Source organism: Pipistrellus hanaki (genome assembly GCF_964339955.1).
Source record: "Pipistrellus hanaki genome assembly, chromosome: 8".
Lineage (NCBI taxonomy): Eukaryota > Metazoa > Chordata > Mammalia > Chiroptera > Vespertilionidae > Pipistrellus > Pipistrellus hanaki.
In genome coordinates, this window is record NC_140510.1 from 13499427 (window position 1) to 13513922 (window position 14496).

Here is a 14496-nt window from a genome sequence, read left to right on the forward strand (position 1 = left end):
ACGAGGCAATTAAGACAGAGTTCCTAAAGAGAATGCTGGATGAGACAGCTCTTACCAAGAAATGTTTCCTTTCTCTTTTAAAATTATTTGTCTTTCCTTTTCTTCTTCCTAATTCTCTAATTTCTCAATCTCTTCATATGTTAATTAAGAACTACAAAGTATTTTTTGAGGAGTTATACATTTCAAGTCTATATTTTTATAAATAGGTATATTTTATAAAGTACCACGTTCAAACAATAGCTATTGCTATTTGTATAATTAGCCATCATAATTGTTGACTAAACAAGTCTGAAAGAAATATATATTTTAATCACATTTTTTACATAAGTCAATGTGTTTAATGAACTCTCAAGCAACAAAGCTTGGGTAGGAAATACATAATGACAGAACAGAACAGCAACAAAACATTCAACTGCATGCTACAACTTCATCATACCAGTTGACTTTTGAACTATAGTTCAATTCTATACTGGAAATGACCATGTTTTATAATTTCGTGTTGTATATGGTGTCCAGGCTTTGAGGAACTACTGGGTGGGTTGTAGAAGTATGCCAAATTTATCTGTTTCTGAAAGACAGTTTGATAATTTTAAAAATTGAGCAGCCTTGCCTGGCTGGCATGTCTTAGTGGTTGAGCATTGACCTATAAACTAGGAAGTCACAGTTTGATTCCTGGTCAGGTCACATGCCTACATTATGGGGTTGATCCCCACTGTGGGGCATGCAGAAGGCAGCCAATCAGTGATTCTCTTTCATCATTGATGTTTCTATCTCTTTCCTCCTCTCCCTTCTACTCTGAAATCAAAAATAAAAATATATTTTTTAAAAAGTGAGCAGTTTTTCTCTGCTATCCATATTAACACCTACTAAAGGGTAGTAAAACTTCTGTGTACTGAAATAATCCCCAAAGAAGAATTAAACCTTCTGAAAATGTACACATGTATGTTAAACATTGCAAAGGAAAAGACACAATCCAAAGATCATTGCAAGGGAAATCTGGAGTGGTTCTTTACACAGAGAGAGACTTAGACTGTGAAAAGTATAGGGAAAGGGAGAAAAAGAGCATTTAGAGACTAAGCTCATTGTCTTTTGATCCTCTTTGTCTCTCAAGGCCTCCCTTACCATTGTCACTACAGTTGGGCTATTAACCACATATGGAAACTTTCAGACTCCAGTCTCTCATCTCCAATCAACAATAAAAGTCCAGTGTCCCCCAAATTTCCTAAACTAGCAAACATAAGTCTCTAAGTAGCAATGGAGTCCAAAGATCTCCTTGCCATTCTCCATGTATATAGTTCACATTTCAGCTTCCCCAAAATATCTTGCATTATATTTAAACAAAATCACTGTGCCATTTGCAAAATATCTGGTTGCACATTCTTTTCTTTATCCCAATCAACACTAATATACCCTAAGATACCACACACGGCTACCCTCTTAAGGCATTTAAATGTGAAATTATCATCCACAATACTGTCATAAGAGAGGAATAAAGACAGATTACCTGGGGTTAAGAGGATGACTGACATAGTGATGAGTGAGCATACAACTAAAATCACCAGCAGGGCAATAGCAATCCCCTTCCAGTTTCTCTGTGGAGGGCTGTTACTTCCCAGCTCCTACCGAGATAAAAGAAAGTTTCATAATTATACATGCTCCAAGAGAAATGCATTCATAAAAACCTGATTTGGTGCAAGGCACAATCACAGTGTGAATGCTGATTAGAATCCCTTTCCTCTTGGTACCTCATCTATTTATTCTAAGGTGTGTTTATTATAAATGGCTATCTTTGCAGGGGGCAATCTTATATCTCTATGAGCTAAACCAGGAGAGCTTTATGCCTATTGTACAAAATGCAGGTGATTTTAAATGCAGGGACTATAAACAACTAGGATAATAACCAAAATACTATGCAAAATAATTATGGAAATAAAGTGTTCCCATTTACTTTTTTTTTCTTGCAACAAAGGAACTTACAATGAAAATTTAAATACAATCATTCTCAAAGCACTGCAGACTACGATTTCAACTAGATGAGAGGTACCAGATGAGAGATGGGGAAATCATTCAAAATGCTGCTTGCTGCAGAGCCCTGCACAGTTGTCAACACAACAGGTCTTTTAAAACAGTTCCCACACCACTCATGAAAGCAGCAGGGTGCAGGAACTAAATTAAATGAGTGCTTCTCTATCAATGGTTAACAGCATCCTCTCCCTGGGCAGCATGCATGATACTGTCAAGGAGGTGATACTGATGGGGAAGGATGAACTTGAGCATCTCTCACAAGGCACAGAGGAAAGCTCTTTATTTCAGATGTTCTGTGTTCTACTCTCTTGATTAGAAAAGCATAAGCATCCTTCACCAAAGGGCAGAACAGACTACACTGGTTTGCAATGAGGGCCAGATTTTCTTTGCAATATAGTTTATGAAGCACCGAGCCTCCTGGTTCTTCCTGCCCCATCCATCAACCCCAGTTTCTCCTTCTCCAAGAGAACCTTCTCTATTCAGAAGTATTTAAGTGATTTGGAGACAAATAAATGAAATATGAAGTTTACTATGTGGTCAGAAATCACCCAAGAAGCTATAGAGGAGCACTGATTTAAACAGAGATAAATGGTATAGAAAACATTTAATAAACTATAAATGGGTTCCTGTGACTCACAGATTAAAAAGCATTGAAGCCAATTTTCATATAGTGAAGTTGGTATTCATTTTTTTCCCCCTTAAATGCTTTGGATTTGAACTAGGCTCTATATAAACTTAAGAAGCCCTGGCCTCTGTGGCTCAGTTGATTGGAGTGTCATCCCGTGCACCAAAGGGTCGCAAGTTCGATCCCTGGTCAGGGCACAGAGCTAGGCTGCAGGTTCAATTCCTGGGCAGGGCATATAATTAGGATGTGGGTTCAGTTTCCAGTCTGGATGTATATGTGAGGCAACCAATAGATGTTTCTCTCACATATCAATGTTTCTTTCTCTCTGTCCTCCCTTTCTCGCTCTCTAAAAATACATAAAAATAAATAATTAATCAAGAAGAAACCGGGTATTTTGTTCTTGTTTGTGTTACACCATCTGAGATCAACCACTTTAAGTTTGTCTTTGAGGCCATGAACCAAATGCAACAGATGGCAATCCCACTTTTTTTTTTTTAAGTGACTGGACCCACATCTCTTTTTCATGCTATAAATGCTTGTTATTCAACCTCTGTAAACCTCATTTATTTTGGTTAGAATTTCCATTCACATTTCCCACGTAAATCAAGGCAGTAGGTCTTCAAATAGTCAGAGTAACAAATCAAGACAAGTAATAGTTGCATTAAGAACATCAACCATTTTCTGGATGCAGTATTACTGCAGCTTTTCAGTCGTTGTTGTTGTTGTTGTTGTTTGTTTTTGTTAGAATCTGCATGGTGAGATGATCAGCTATTCTCTATGTAAAGGCATCACTTCAAGACTACTCAGAAGTCATCAACAGGTGAAGAGATCACTGCTGTAAATCAAAGCCTGGGATGACCAGAAACGCTCATCTCAGGAGCTAAGAGAAAATGAAAGAAGGGCAGCAAACATAGAAAGTGGGTGTCTGGGCCACAGATCTGAAACCCATTTATATTTGTTGACTCAAAGAGAGCTGAGCCTAGTACTACTGCTTCATAGGGTAAGAAAAAGAAAAAGAGAATAAGATTAAGAAAGTGAAACTGACTTCTCAGTCCAGTAAAAGAATCAAGAGTACCGTAAATATAAATTCAAGTAAACTTATTCTGATCTTGATTCACTTTTACTTGAATTTAAAGCAAATTATTGGAGAAATTACTTCAGATTATTATGTAATTACCATGTGCTGTGTACTAGACATTGTCTAAGGCAATAATAATAGTTTAGGAATCTTACTATGTGTTTGTTATTATACTGAGAACTTTATATTCATAATCTCACATAATCCTCATAAAGATAATGTAAAATTACTATTATTTGACAGATTTACAGATGAAAAAAAATGGGATTTAGAGAGAATTTATTCAAAAATAAATCCACTTTGTATTAATAAGTGAGAGATCTCAGGGCCCACTCCATGAAGTCTGGGCCTTAAATCTAACTTCAGAGGACATTCTTTTTTTTTTTTTTTTAAATATATTTTATTGATTTTGTACAGAGAGGAAGGGAGAGAGATAGAGAGTTAGAAACATCGATGAGAGAGAGTCATCGATCAGCTGCCTCTTGCACACCCCCTACTGGGGATATGCCTGCAACCAAGGTACATGCCCTTGACCAGAATTGAACCCGGGACCCTTCAGTCCCCAAGCCGACGCTCTATCCATTGAGCCAAACCGGTCTTGGCATTCAGAGGACATTCTTAACCACTACCAAATGCTGCTCTAACAGTAAATATTTCTAGGAAAAATTCATGAGTCAATAAAAAAAAAATCAATGAATCAAGGAATGATTTGTACACCAACATAATAATTGTTGTGCTTTAATAGTTTTTCTGTAAGAAAACCCACAGTTATATAAAAAGCTTTCCTGAATTCTGGAATGCTTTCAAATCAATTTAAGTTTCCCCAGTCATAGCAAATTGATAAAATATACCACTTTCAAATGATAAAACATACTTGAATGATAATTTTTTTTTCTTCTGAAAACACACATATAAGTATATGTGCTTCCTCTGGAATGACCCATCAGTGCCCAAGGCTTGTGCAAGTGTGCAGTTCATTAAGCGTGGGGACTGCAGACTGAGTGAACAGACTGGAATTCTGTCTTTTCCATTCCACCATATGTCCCGTTACCTAATTTTCCTTCCTCCAACCCCTTTCCATGTGAACCAGCTTACAGACACTCAACCATTCAACACCCCTGCTCAACTGTCTTCTTGCAGGAGTTTCCCCTAATTATGAAAGCCAGATATAATTTTCCTTCCTCTGAAAAAAAAACAAACATGTTTTAAAATGCATTGCATAAATAGATTTTATCCACTACTTAAAAGCAATAAGATTACAAATATGCTTTGTAAATATTTTGAGCCTCAGATTTTTTTTTAAAAAAAACTGTAAACTGTAATAATAATGATTATTTTAGAATCTCGCAAGGATTGATACATATGTTTTTTTAAATATATTTCATTGATTTTTACAGGTAGGAAGGGTGAGAGATAGTTAAAAACATCGATGAGAGAGAGTCATTGATCAGCTGCCTCCTGCACAGCCCCCACTGAGGATGTGCCCTCAGTCAAGGTACATGCCCTTGACCAGAATCAAACCCAGGACCCTTCAGTCTGCAGGCCGACGCTCTATCCACTGAGCCAAACCTGTTTCGGCGATACATATGTTTTAAAAACTCGTATTACTTCAATGTGCAATAAGAAAGCTCACACTACGTGAACTGCTTGGGACTGTCCTCCCACACACACTGGCAGACCACACTCACTCAGGTCTCCTCTCAAACGCTCCCTTCTCGGAAACCTTGCCCAACGAGCTTCCCTAAAAGCACAGTCCATTTCCCTTCCATTCTCCTCACTTAGCTGAAGTTTTCTTCATAAAGCTATCATGGGGGGGGCGTATCATTTACTCATGTATATAACAATATGTGTCAAGCTATTTGTTCCTTTATCTGCCACGGTTTTCCAGAAGGGAAGCTTTATAACGTCAGATACCTCGCTCATCTTGCTCTGTGCTATATTCTTCACACTTTGAAGTGTTTGGCACATACAGGGTAGATAGCAGATAACACAAAATGAATGAACGAATGAGTGCTTGAATGAGTGAATGGCAGCAACTATGGTGATGATAATTGTGGTAGCAATGGTGGTGGTAGTAATAGTAATGATTAGCACCATGTATAAAGAACTATCATATCCCTGTTGGAGGTATTATCTTCTTAAAGTAAAAATCACATCTTAGAAAGCTTTCCATTACTTGATGTGCTTAACTATCTCCGGTTCTCTTAAAAGATGCTTAGAAAATTATCTATAATCAACTAAAATAGAGTCCTGAAAGTGTACAGAAATACACTGCCATTAGCTAAGTAAGTACAGGTTACTAGTACAGTTTTATAATGTATCAATAACTACTTGCTAAAGATTAATTCACCAGCAATTATTTTAATTTCATTAACCTGATGCTTGGATCCCAAAACAAGTTGCTATTCCTTATCAGTGTTTCCCAACCTTCTCTCATGATGAGAATCACCTGGTGGAGTTGTTAAAACACAGATTCCTGAATCCCAACTAAGAAGTGCTAAACTAGAATTTTTGAGAACATATAGGTAAAATTGCATACCTAACTTAGTGCTCTGTATATAACATCTGTCTTAGAGCACTAGTTATATGTCTTAGAGCACTAGTTAAGTATACAATTTTACCTATATGTTCCCAAAAATTCTAGTTTAGCACTTCTTAGTTGGGATTCAGGAATCTGTGTTTTAACAACTCCACCAGGTGATTCTCATCATGAGAGAAGGTTGGGAAACACTGCCTTAAGTTACCTTCTCTTCAACTAGCTCCTGCACACTAATTCTCATTGCTGTGCAAAATGGTCCTAATTGGTGTTGCTATTCAATGACTTCCTACAGCAAACACCTGACAGCAATCAATGCACATGCCAGGGCCACGGGACGGGAAGGCGCCATGCGTCAGCCTGAGAAAGAAAACACGGAAGGCACTCACAACATGGTCATCTGGAGGCTGTAGAGGCAGGATGGAGCCACCGAGATAGTATGTTCCTGAGAGGTTTAGAGGTACAAGGACAGATATTTCATATTCCATATATAGAGGTGATTAGAAAGCCAGACCCTTAGTGGATGGATGCATCTGTTTGAACATTCGCTGCAATTGTCTAGAGACATGTTGGTGCTACAGACAGAACTAAACTCCATCAGTAACCTAGTTATTTATGTTGTGGTAACCGCCGATCCAAAAACTCATCACCCTTCAGAGAGCAGTTTAGTTTAAAAGACAAAATGTCCAGGACACAGTGTACCTAGATTCAAGTGCATTTTTTATTTGTTCACGTGCAAAAGATAAATGTTGAACATCATAAGAAGAAAACAGATGAGGTTTATATATATTTTACATATATATTTTACTTTGTCAAAAGAAGAAAGGAAAAAGCCTAGCCACCAGTCTCAATCTTCTTAAAAAGAAGCTTATCAAATGTTTGTAGTATTCCATTGTACTTCCCCACAGACAATGCCCATATTCACTGCCATATGCATCATGAGAAGAAATATGAGTGCAGCATATTAAAACAGTCTCAAGAGTGATAACATTTAGAGAAAGATAAAAGGGACAACAACATTTGTTTACTGGACTTATGTCTGTAGATTGGATGTGGGTGTTTTAGAAAAAAATAGGTTTTCTTCAACCCCAAGTTTACAAGTTTACTTTTAAGGACAACAGTGAAAGTTCTTTAAAATATCTATGTGCTACTTAAAAAGGAAAATTAGATTTTCAGGTTAGAGTAGTAACATTCAATATGCCAGTTCTTTATTTGATTCTCAACACCATCTCATCCATCATTCAAAAACTCATCTCTTGCCGAAACTGGTTTGGCTCAATGGATAGAGCATCAGCCTGTGGACTGAAAGGTCCTGGGTTTGATTCCGGTCAAGGGCATGCCTTGGTTGGGGGCACATCCCCAATAGGGGGTGTGCAAGAGGCAGCTAATTGATGTTTCTCTCTCATCGATGTTTCTAACTCTCTATCTCTCTCCCTTCCTCTCCGTATAAAATCAATAAAATATATTTAAAAAAAAATAAAACCCTTCTGTTGTGCTTGAGTCTTCACAAAAACAGACTGTTAATGTTTTCTGAAATAAATTTAATTAGTTCCGCAAATTTTTTAAAAAAAGGGGGAGTACAACACATCCCACAGTTCATTTTCTGTTGATCAGCTCAAAGGTTTGAATTTCCTTTTACTTAAATGATTTTATTTTACTCATGGTGTTCACATGCACAACACTGAATAGTTTCAACTACGACTAGGTCAGAAATCACCCAAAGACATTTTTGCTGCATAGCTGGAAAATATTTTAAGGGAAGTTAAAATACTTTGTATGGTCTGTATTGCTTTATATTAGAAAAATAAAGACTTCTAAAGACACCTAGCAAAAATTCCAAATAGATGAAAACCGCTCTTACATCATTCCTAAGAAATGGTTAGCCAGTTCTGGTTTGAAAAACCTGGAAATATGAGATTCAACAGTTGGCCAGTTCTCTTTAAATAATCCTACTTAACAATATGTTAACTATTGATAACTATCAACATAATAAAAAGTTTAAAAGGGAAAGATAGAAGAGGAAATCACAACATTTTTATATGGAAATGAGGAGGAAATTTTTAATTTGCTTGTATTGTTACAAAAATTACTTTGAACATCAAATCACCATTGTCTAAAAAAAAAAAAAATGAGTGGTTGAATGTAGTGTGATTGCTATATAACTGTACAATTTTTTTAAAGTAAGTGGACAGTATGTATAAAAATATACTCTAAGGTATTTTGAAACAAAACACATGTTTCTTTTTTCTAGCAAAATAATAATTGACAAAATTTACAACCTGAAATAGACCAATAAACATAAAAGAAATTGAGATAATTTTAAAAGGGCTCCCCAAAAGTAAAAAGCCACATATTTTGCCTCCACAAAACAATTAATTCCTATACCATTTAAAACATTTTAGAGTTATACTGAAAGCACTATACCTAAATTTTATTGTATCCGAAAATGGTAGCACATAAAAAAAAAATACTAAAAAAAAAAAAAAAAAAAAAAAAAAACTTGTAATACTGAGTACTTCTTAATATTGCTCCGTTGTACTCATGGATGTTCACAATTTCCTCATTTATCATGCTCCCCTTATTTGGAGATTTAATGCTAAGCAAAGCATATATTTTTTGGTAAATAATTGCAAGTAATACATTTTTCAAAATTACATCTATTTCAGTTTTGTGCTGTTAATGTACACGAGGCGGTGCTGAATCAGTGCTATTCATAGTCTGAGCTACAGGCAACAGCATCACCTGGAAGGGTGCTAAAAAATGCAAAGAAAGAGTCTTATTGCTATTTGCATTATTTTTTAATATCAGTTTGGTTTTATTTGTTTACCATTAATTTATATAACAACTAACATTTATCTCAATTGTAATTTGACATTTATCAAATCATATTTTGATTGTGTGGGACACATTCTAGAATCTAGATGGATCACCATGAAATTAGAAATAAAACAATGATGACAGCTATTATCAATATATTTTGCAGTAACAGTTTTACATTTCTAGTATCGTGATTTGGAGGTCTAGCTGAACATCTGCGACTTTGAATCTGTTTAGGGTTTGAAACCATAATTAACACTATAAAAAGCAACTAAAAAACAAACTAAAGGATATGATATCAGCAAGATGGCAAACCAGGAAGTTGTAGGCCCTCACTTCCTCTAGGGCCACATCAAGTAAATAACCATGGGCCAATTAAAATAGCTGTACTGAGATCTTCAAAGCAGTTAAGGATCTTAGCAACCAAACTAATATCCTCTCCAGAGAAAGCCATGCTCTCCGGTAGGGAAATTTCATAATACTTTTCAATGCCCCCTTTCCCCCTGGCACTGCGCAGGTCCAGGAGAAAGTGACCCAATCCCCTGGTCGTTCTCTCAGATGGACTATGAGTGGACTTTCTTTGCATGTTCTGGCCAATCTGTGAGCTCCCTAGGAGCTTCTGTGTGGCCTGCCTTGGAGATCAGACAGAAACGACAGCATAGTTCAAGCCTTCGGTTGGAAGCCATGAAGGCAGTGGCAGGTTCCATGATGAATGGAAACTACAGGGGAACTGTAGACACACAGAATCTGAGGGCGAAGGCTTGTAAGCAGGGGAATATAGTACAACACTTAAGGCCTTAAGAAAAATCAGGGGTGAAACTTTTTAGGTAATTAAGATATTGACAAACAGCTATGTATGTACAATATATAGGGGAGCTTGGGTGTGCAATACACACAGGCCCAGGGAAGACAAATGCTGCAATAAGGCCTGATCCCCATGGTAACCACAAAAATGTCTATAAAGTATGTGCAAAAGGAAATGAGAAAGGAATCAAAACAATGGATAGAGTGTTGACCTGCAGACCAAATGGTTCTGGGTTTGATTTCAGTCAAGGGCATGCACCTAGGTTGCATGCTCCTCTCCAACACAGGCTCTGGTAATGGCTCATGCAGCAGGCATCCAGTCAATGTGTTTCTCTCACATTGATATTTCTCTCTGTCTTTCCTCCCTTTCTTCCAATCTCTCTAAAAATCAATGAAAAAATATCCTCAAGTAAGGATTAAAAACAAAAACAAAAAACATGTCTCACACACACACACACACACACACACACACACACAAATCTACTAAATATAAAGGAAGGTAGTAAGAAAGGAAATGAGGGATCAAAAATCTGTAAGACATATAGAAAACAAAGTGTCAGTATGCAGTCCTTCCCTATGTTTAAAATTAATGGGGGGGAAATCCCCAAAGAAAAAATATAGATACAAAAAATGTATTCAAAACAAAACAAAACAGAATTCAACTATCTGCTGTCCACAAAAGAATTCCTTTATATTTAAGGACACACATTAGTTAAAAGTGAAAGAATAGAAAATATATCACATGCAAATAATAACTAAAAGATAGCGGGGGTGGGGGCCTATAATATTATCAGACAAGTTAAATCATAGGCAACAGCTATTGCAAGAGACAAAGAAGGATATTATATAATGAAAAAGTAAAAGGTAAGAGGTTCTCCACCCAAAGTTATGCTCATGGCCCACAAGCACATGCAGATATGCTCAACATAACTAATCATTGGTGAAATAGAAGTCAAAACCATAAGATACCACTTCATATACATTAGGACAGAAAACAAAAAATAACAAATGTTGGCAAAGATATAGAAAAATTGGCTACCTCTACCTTTCTAGTGGGAATGCAAATGGTGTAGCAGCTGTTGTGAAAAAAAAAGTATGGCAGCTTCACAAAATTTAAAAATAGCATTACCATGTGATTCAACAATTCCTACTCTGGGCATATGGCCCAGAGAATTAAAAACAGGGATTTGTACACATATCTGTATACCCATGTTCTTAGCACCATTGTTCACAAGAGCTAAAAGATGAAGCAGCCCAATTGTCTAGAGATGGGTGAATGGAAAAACAAAAAGCAGGATACACCTACAATGTAATGTTAATAATAACTAAAAGCCCATTGCACAGGTGGGGTCTGGCTGGCCTGCCCTGATTGGGACCAATTGGGCTGGACTGGCTGGGAGGAGGGGCCACAGGCATTTGGCCAGCCGGCCCCACCACCAATCCAGGTGGAGGGTCCGAGGGGGAGTGGAGCTGGCCAGGAGGAGGGGCCACAGGCATTGGTGGGCTGGCCCCTTCTCTGCTCAAACTCCCAGTTGAGGGGACAATTTACATGTTAGCCTTTTATTATTAAAGAGGAAGAAAATTCTGGCATGTTATAACAACTACAAATCTTGAAGACATTACTAATTGAAATTAATCCATCGCAAAATGACAAATATTCTGATTCGACTTATACAGGTTACTTAGAAGAACCAAATACATAGAGATAGAAGTATCTATCTCAATATGATTGCCAGGCACAAAAGATAGGAAGAAATGGGGAGTAATTGCTTAATGGGTATAGAGTTTTAGTTTGAAATGAAAAATGTTCTGGAGATGGATGGTGTTGGTGGTTATACAATAATATGAGTATGCTTAATGTCAAAGAACTGTATACTTAAAAATTTTATGTTATGCATAGTTGCCACAAATTTAACAACATATATAATATCCATATCCACAGTAGTATCATATATTAAATGAGTTTAGAAAGTTTTTGTGTACAAAGAAAAAAAACAAAAAACACAAAACTTTATATAAGAAATCACTGAATTTCTGTCAGGAGGATTTGATGCCATAAAAATGGCCATTTTTCAAGATTAATCTAAAAATGTAAAATTATTCCAATGAAAATCCTAACACAACGCTTTTTTTAACTGATAAAATATATTTTTCATTCATTCTTTAAAGTAATTATATGAAAGTATACTCATATAAAAATAAAAACAAGATGGGTGTCAGATATTAAAATGTAATATAAATATGTACTAATAAAATATATATTTATAAAAAAACCTTTAGAAACAAAGCTATATTTCAATTATGTAAGTTCCATGCACACAAACAAAGTGTTTATACTTTGATCTCCAGTGTATCATTATGCCTTCTGTAAGGAAGGAGTATTGGGATTTCACACAGCACTCCAATTAGACATCTTTATGATCTTTGTGGTGCCATTATTTTTTCCATTACCTTCCTTGACTACTTAGCAGCATTTTAAACCACTAACCATCTGATCCTCCCAAAAAGTATTTTTTTTTTTTTTTGGCTCCCGCAACACCACACTCTCCTGATTTTTGTCCTCTATTGCTAGCAACTTTTCCATTTTCTTTACTAATTTCTTCTTAGATTTACCTCTACACCATGGAGTTCCCCCAAACTTGAGCTTTTTATTCTCTCTATATGAACACTATTTCTAGTGATATCATTCAATGCAACTTTTTATCATCCAAATTTTAAATAAATTTTATATATTAATGCTAAAAAGAATATATACACAAGCTATTTGTAAAAGAAAAAATAATCTCTAAGGAGACAGCTAATGTGTCCCCATGTCCTTCAAACAATCTATTTTCTCCTTCCCTTTGAATGTCTTTCACGTGTATCATCATTAGTAGCTGCTTAAGTATCTAATGCTTCTTAAAATTTACCATTACATTCATGACATTCACACTTTACAACATTTTTTTCTGCTTCTCCCATGAGAAGATTCCATGTTAAATAGGGTACATATTTTAATAAAGTATTTTATATTTTTCAAAATTGAGTTTCTTATTAGGTTGCTTCTGTCAACCTATTTATAATAGATAGTTTCTTAGCTCACTGCAGTGCATGAAGCAGCGGAATGTAAAAATGACCTTTAGATGCTGATAAACATTATCATCTGAAAGTTTCTTTGAAATAAAAATTATTTGGCTCCATCCCAGACCTTACAAATCTCCACAACCAGGGAAGGCCCAGCAGCATCTTTTAATAAGCTCACCAGGTGATTCAGCATAAGTCTGACAGACATTCGCCTGAATCAGTGATACTCAGAGAATGGTAATGTCACCTCTGAGAGCAGATGAATGCCAATAAGTCAGCCACACTCTGAACTACTGCATTTCTGGGGGAAGGCTGAGCAATCTTTGTGTCAATAGGCTTCCAGATGATTCCTGTGCACATTGAAGTTTGAGAAGCTCAACCACAGACATTAGAATGACACAGTTCTGGAATTGCAAAAATGACCTTGGTAGACATATGGCTGATAGGCTTTGGAATCAATACTTATGGATTTAAATGTTTAATTATCAACTTAGTAGTTCTGTAACATATGAAATTGGCCTAATCCTATCTAATAAAGAGGAAATATGCTAATTGACTTTCATGCCATAGCAAACATGGCAGCACCCACAGCCAATAGGAGAGTATATGCTAATTGACTATCTTACCTTCAACTATGGCAACACCCACAGCCAATAAGAAAGTATTATGCTAATTGACTGTCCCACCCTCAAAGATGGCACCACCCACAGCCAATAAAAATGTAATATGCTAACTGACTGTCACATCCTCAAAGATGGTGGCACCCATAGCCACAAGATGGTGGTGCCCAGTCCTCTCAGCCTTGCCGGGGCAGCAGGCATGTAGCAAGGCCAGCTCCACGGGCTCTGCTGCTCTATGTACCTGCCTCTTGAGTCCTCCCATCCCCTCAAACTTCCAGGACCACCCAGAGGTGCAGGCAAGCCTCAGAACTGTCAGCTGCCCAGCTAGCTGCCCAGAACTGCCTGAGACTCAGGTAGCCAAGGCTGGCCAAGGCTTGAACTGCCTGCAGTAGTAGCAGCAGAGGTGTGATGGAGCATCACCTTCCCCTGATCAACAAGTCCCCTCCTGCCCCTGAGTGTTCCCAGACTGTGAAAGGGGGCAGGCCAGGCTGAGGGATGCCACCTCCAGGACATGAATTTTCATGCACCAGGCCTTTATTATTTTATAACTAGAGGCCTATGCACAAAATTCATGCATGGGGGTGGGGGTGTCCCTCAGCCCAGCCTGCACCCTCTCCAATTTGGGACCCCTCTCACAATCAAGGACTGCTGTCTCCCAACTACTCACCTACCTGCCTTCCTGATTTCCCCTAACCACTTCCGCCTGCCAGCCTGATCACCCTAACCACTCCCTGCCAGCCTGATTGATGTCTAACTGCTCCCCTGCCAGCCTGTTTGCTCCTAACTTTTCTCCTCTGCTGGCCTGGTCACCCCTAACTGCCCTCCCCTGCAGGGTTGATCGCCTCCAACTGCCCTCCCTTGAAGGCTGGTCCCTCTCAACTGCCCTCCCCTGCTGACCATCTTGTAGTGGCCAACTTGTGTCCACATG

General features: G+C 37.4%; 1 protein-coding gene across 5 annotated transcripts in view; it reads right to left on the minus strand.

The window, feature by feature from the left end:
* Positions 1 to 14496, minus strand: part of DPP10 (dipeptidyl peptidase like 10) — a 613760-nt gene that overhangs the window by 474649 nt on the left and 124615 nt on the right. For 4 of the 5 annotated variants that reach the window (XM_084892516.1, XM_084892515.1, XM_084892518.1 and 1 more), the window contains exon 2: positions 1505 to 1619. The exons of the other annotated variant lie outside the window; for it this stretch is intronic. In XM_084892516.1, the coding sequence (XP_084748642.1) occupies positions 1505 to 1619 (115 nt within the window). The remainder of the gene's footprint in view (positions 1 to 1504; positions 1620 to 14496) is intronic. 5 annotated transcript variants of the gene reach the window in all.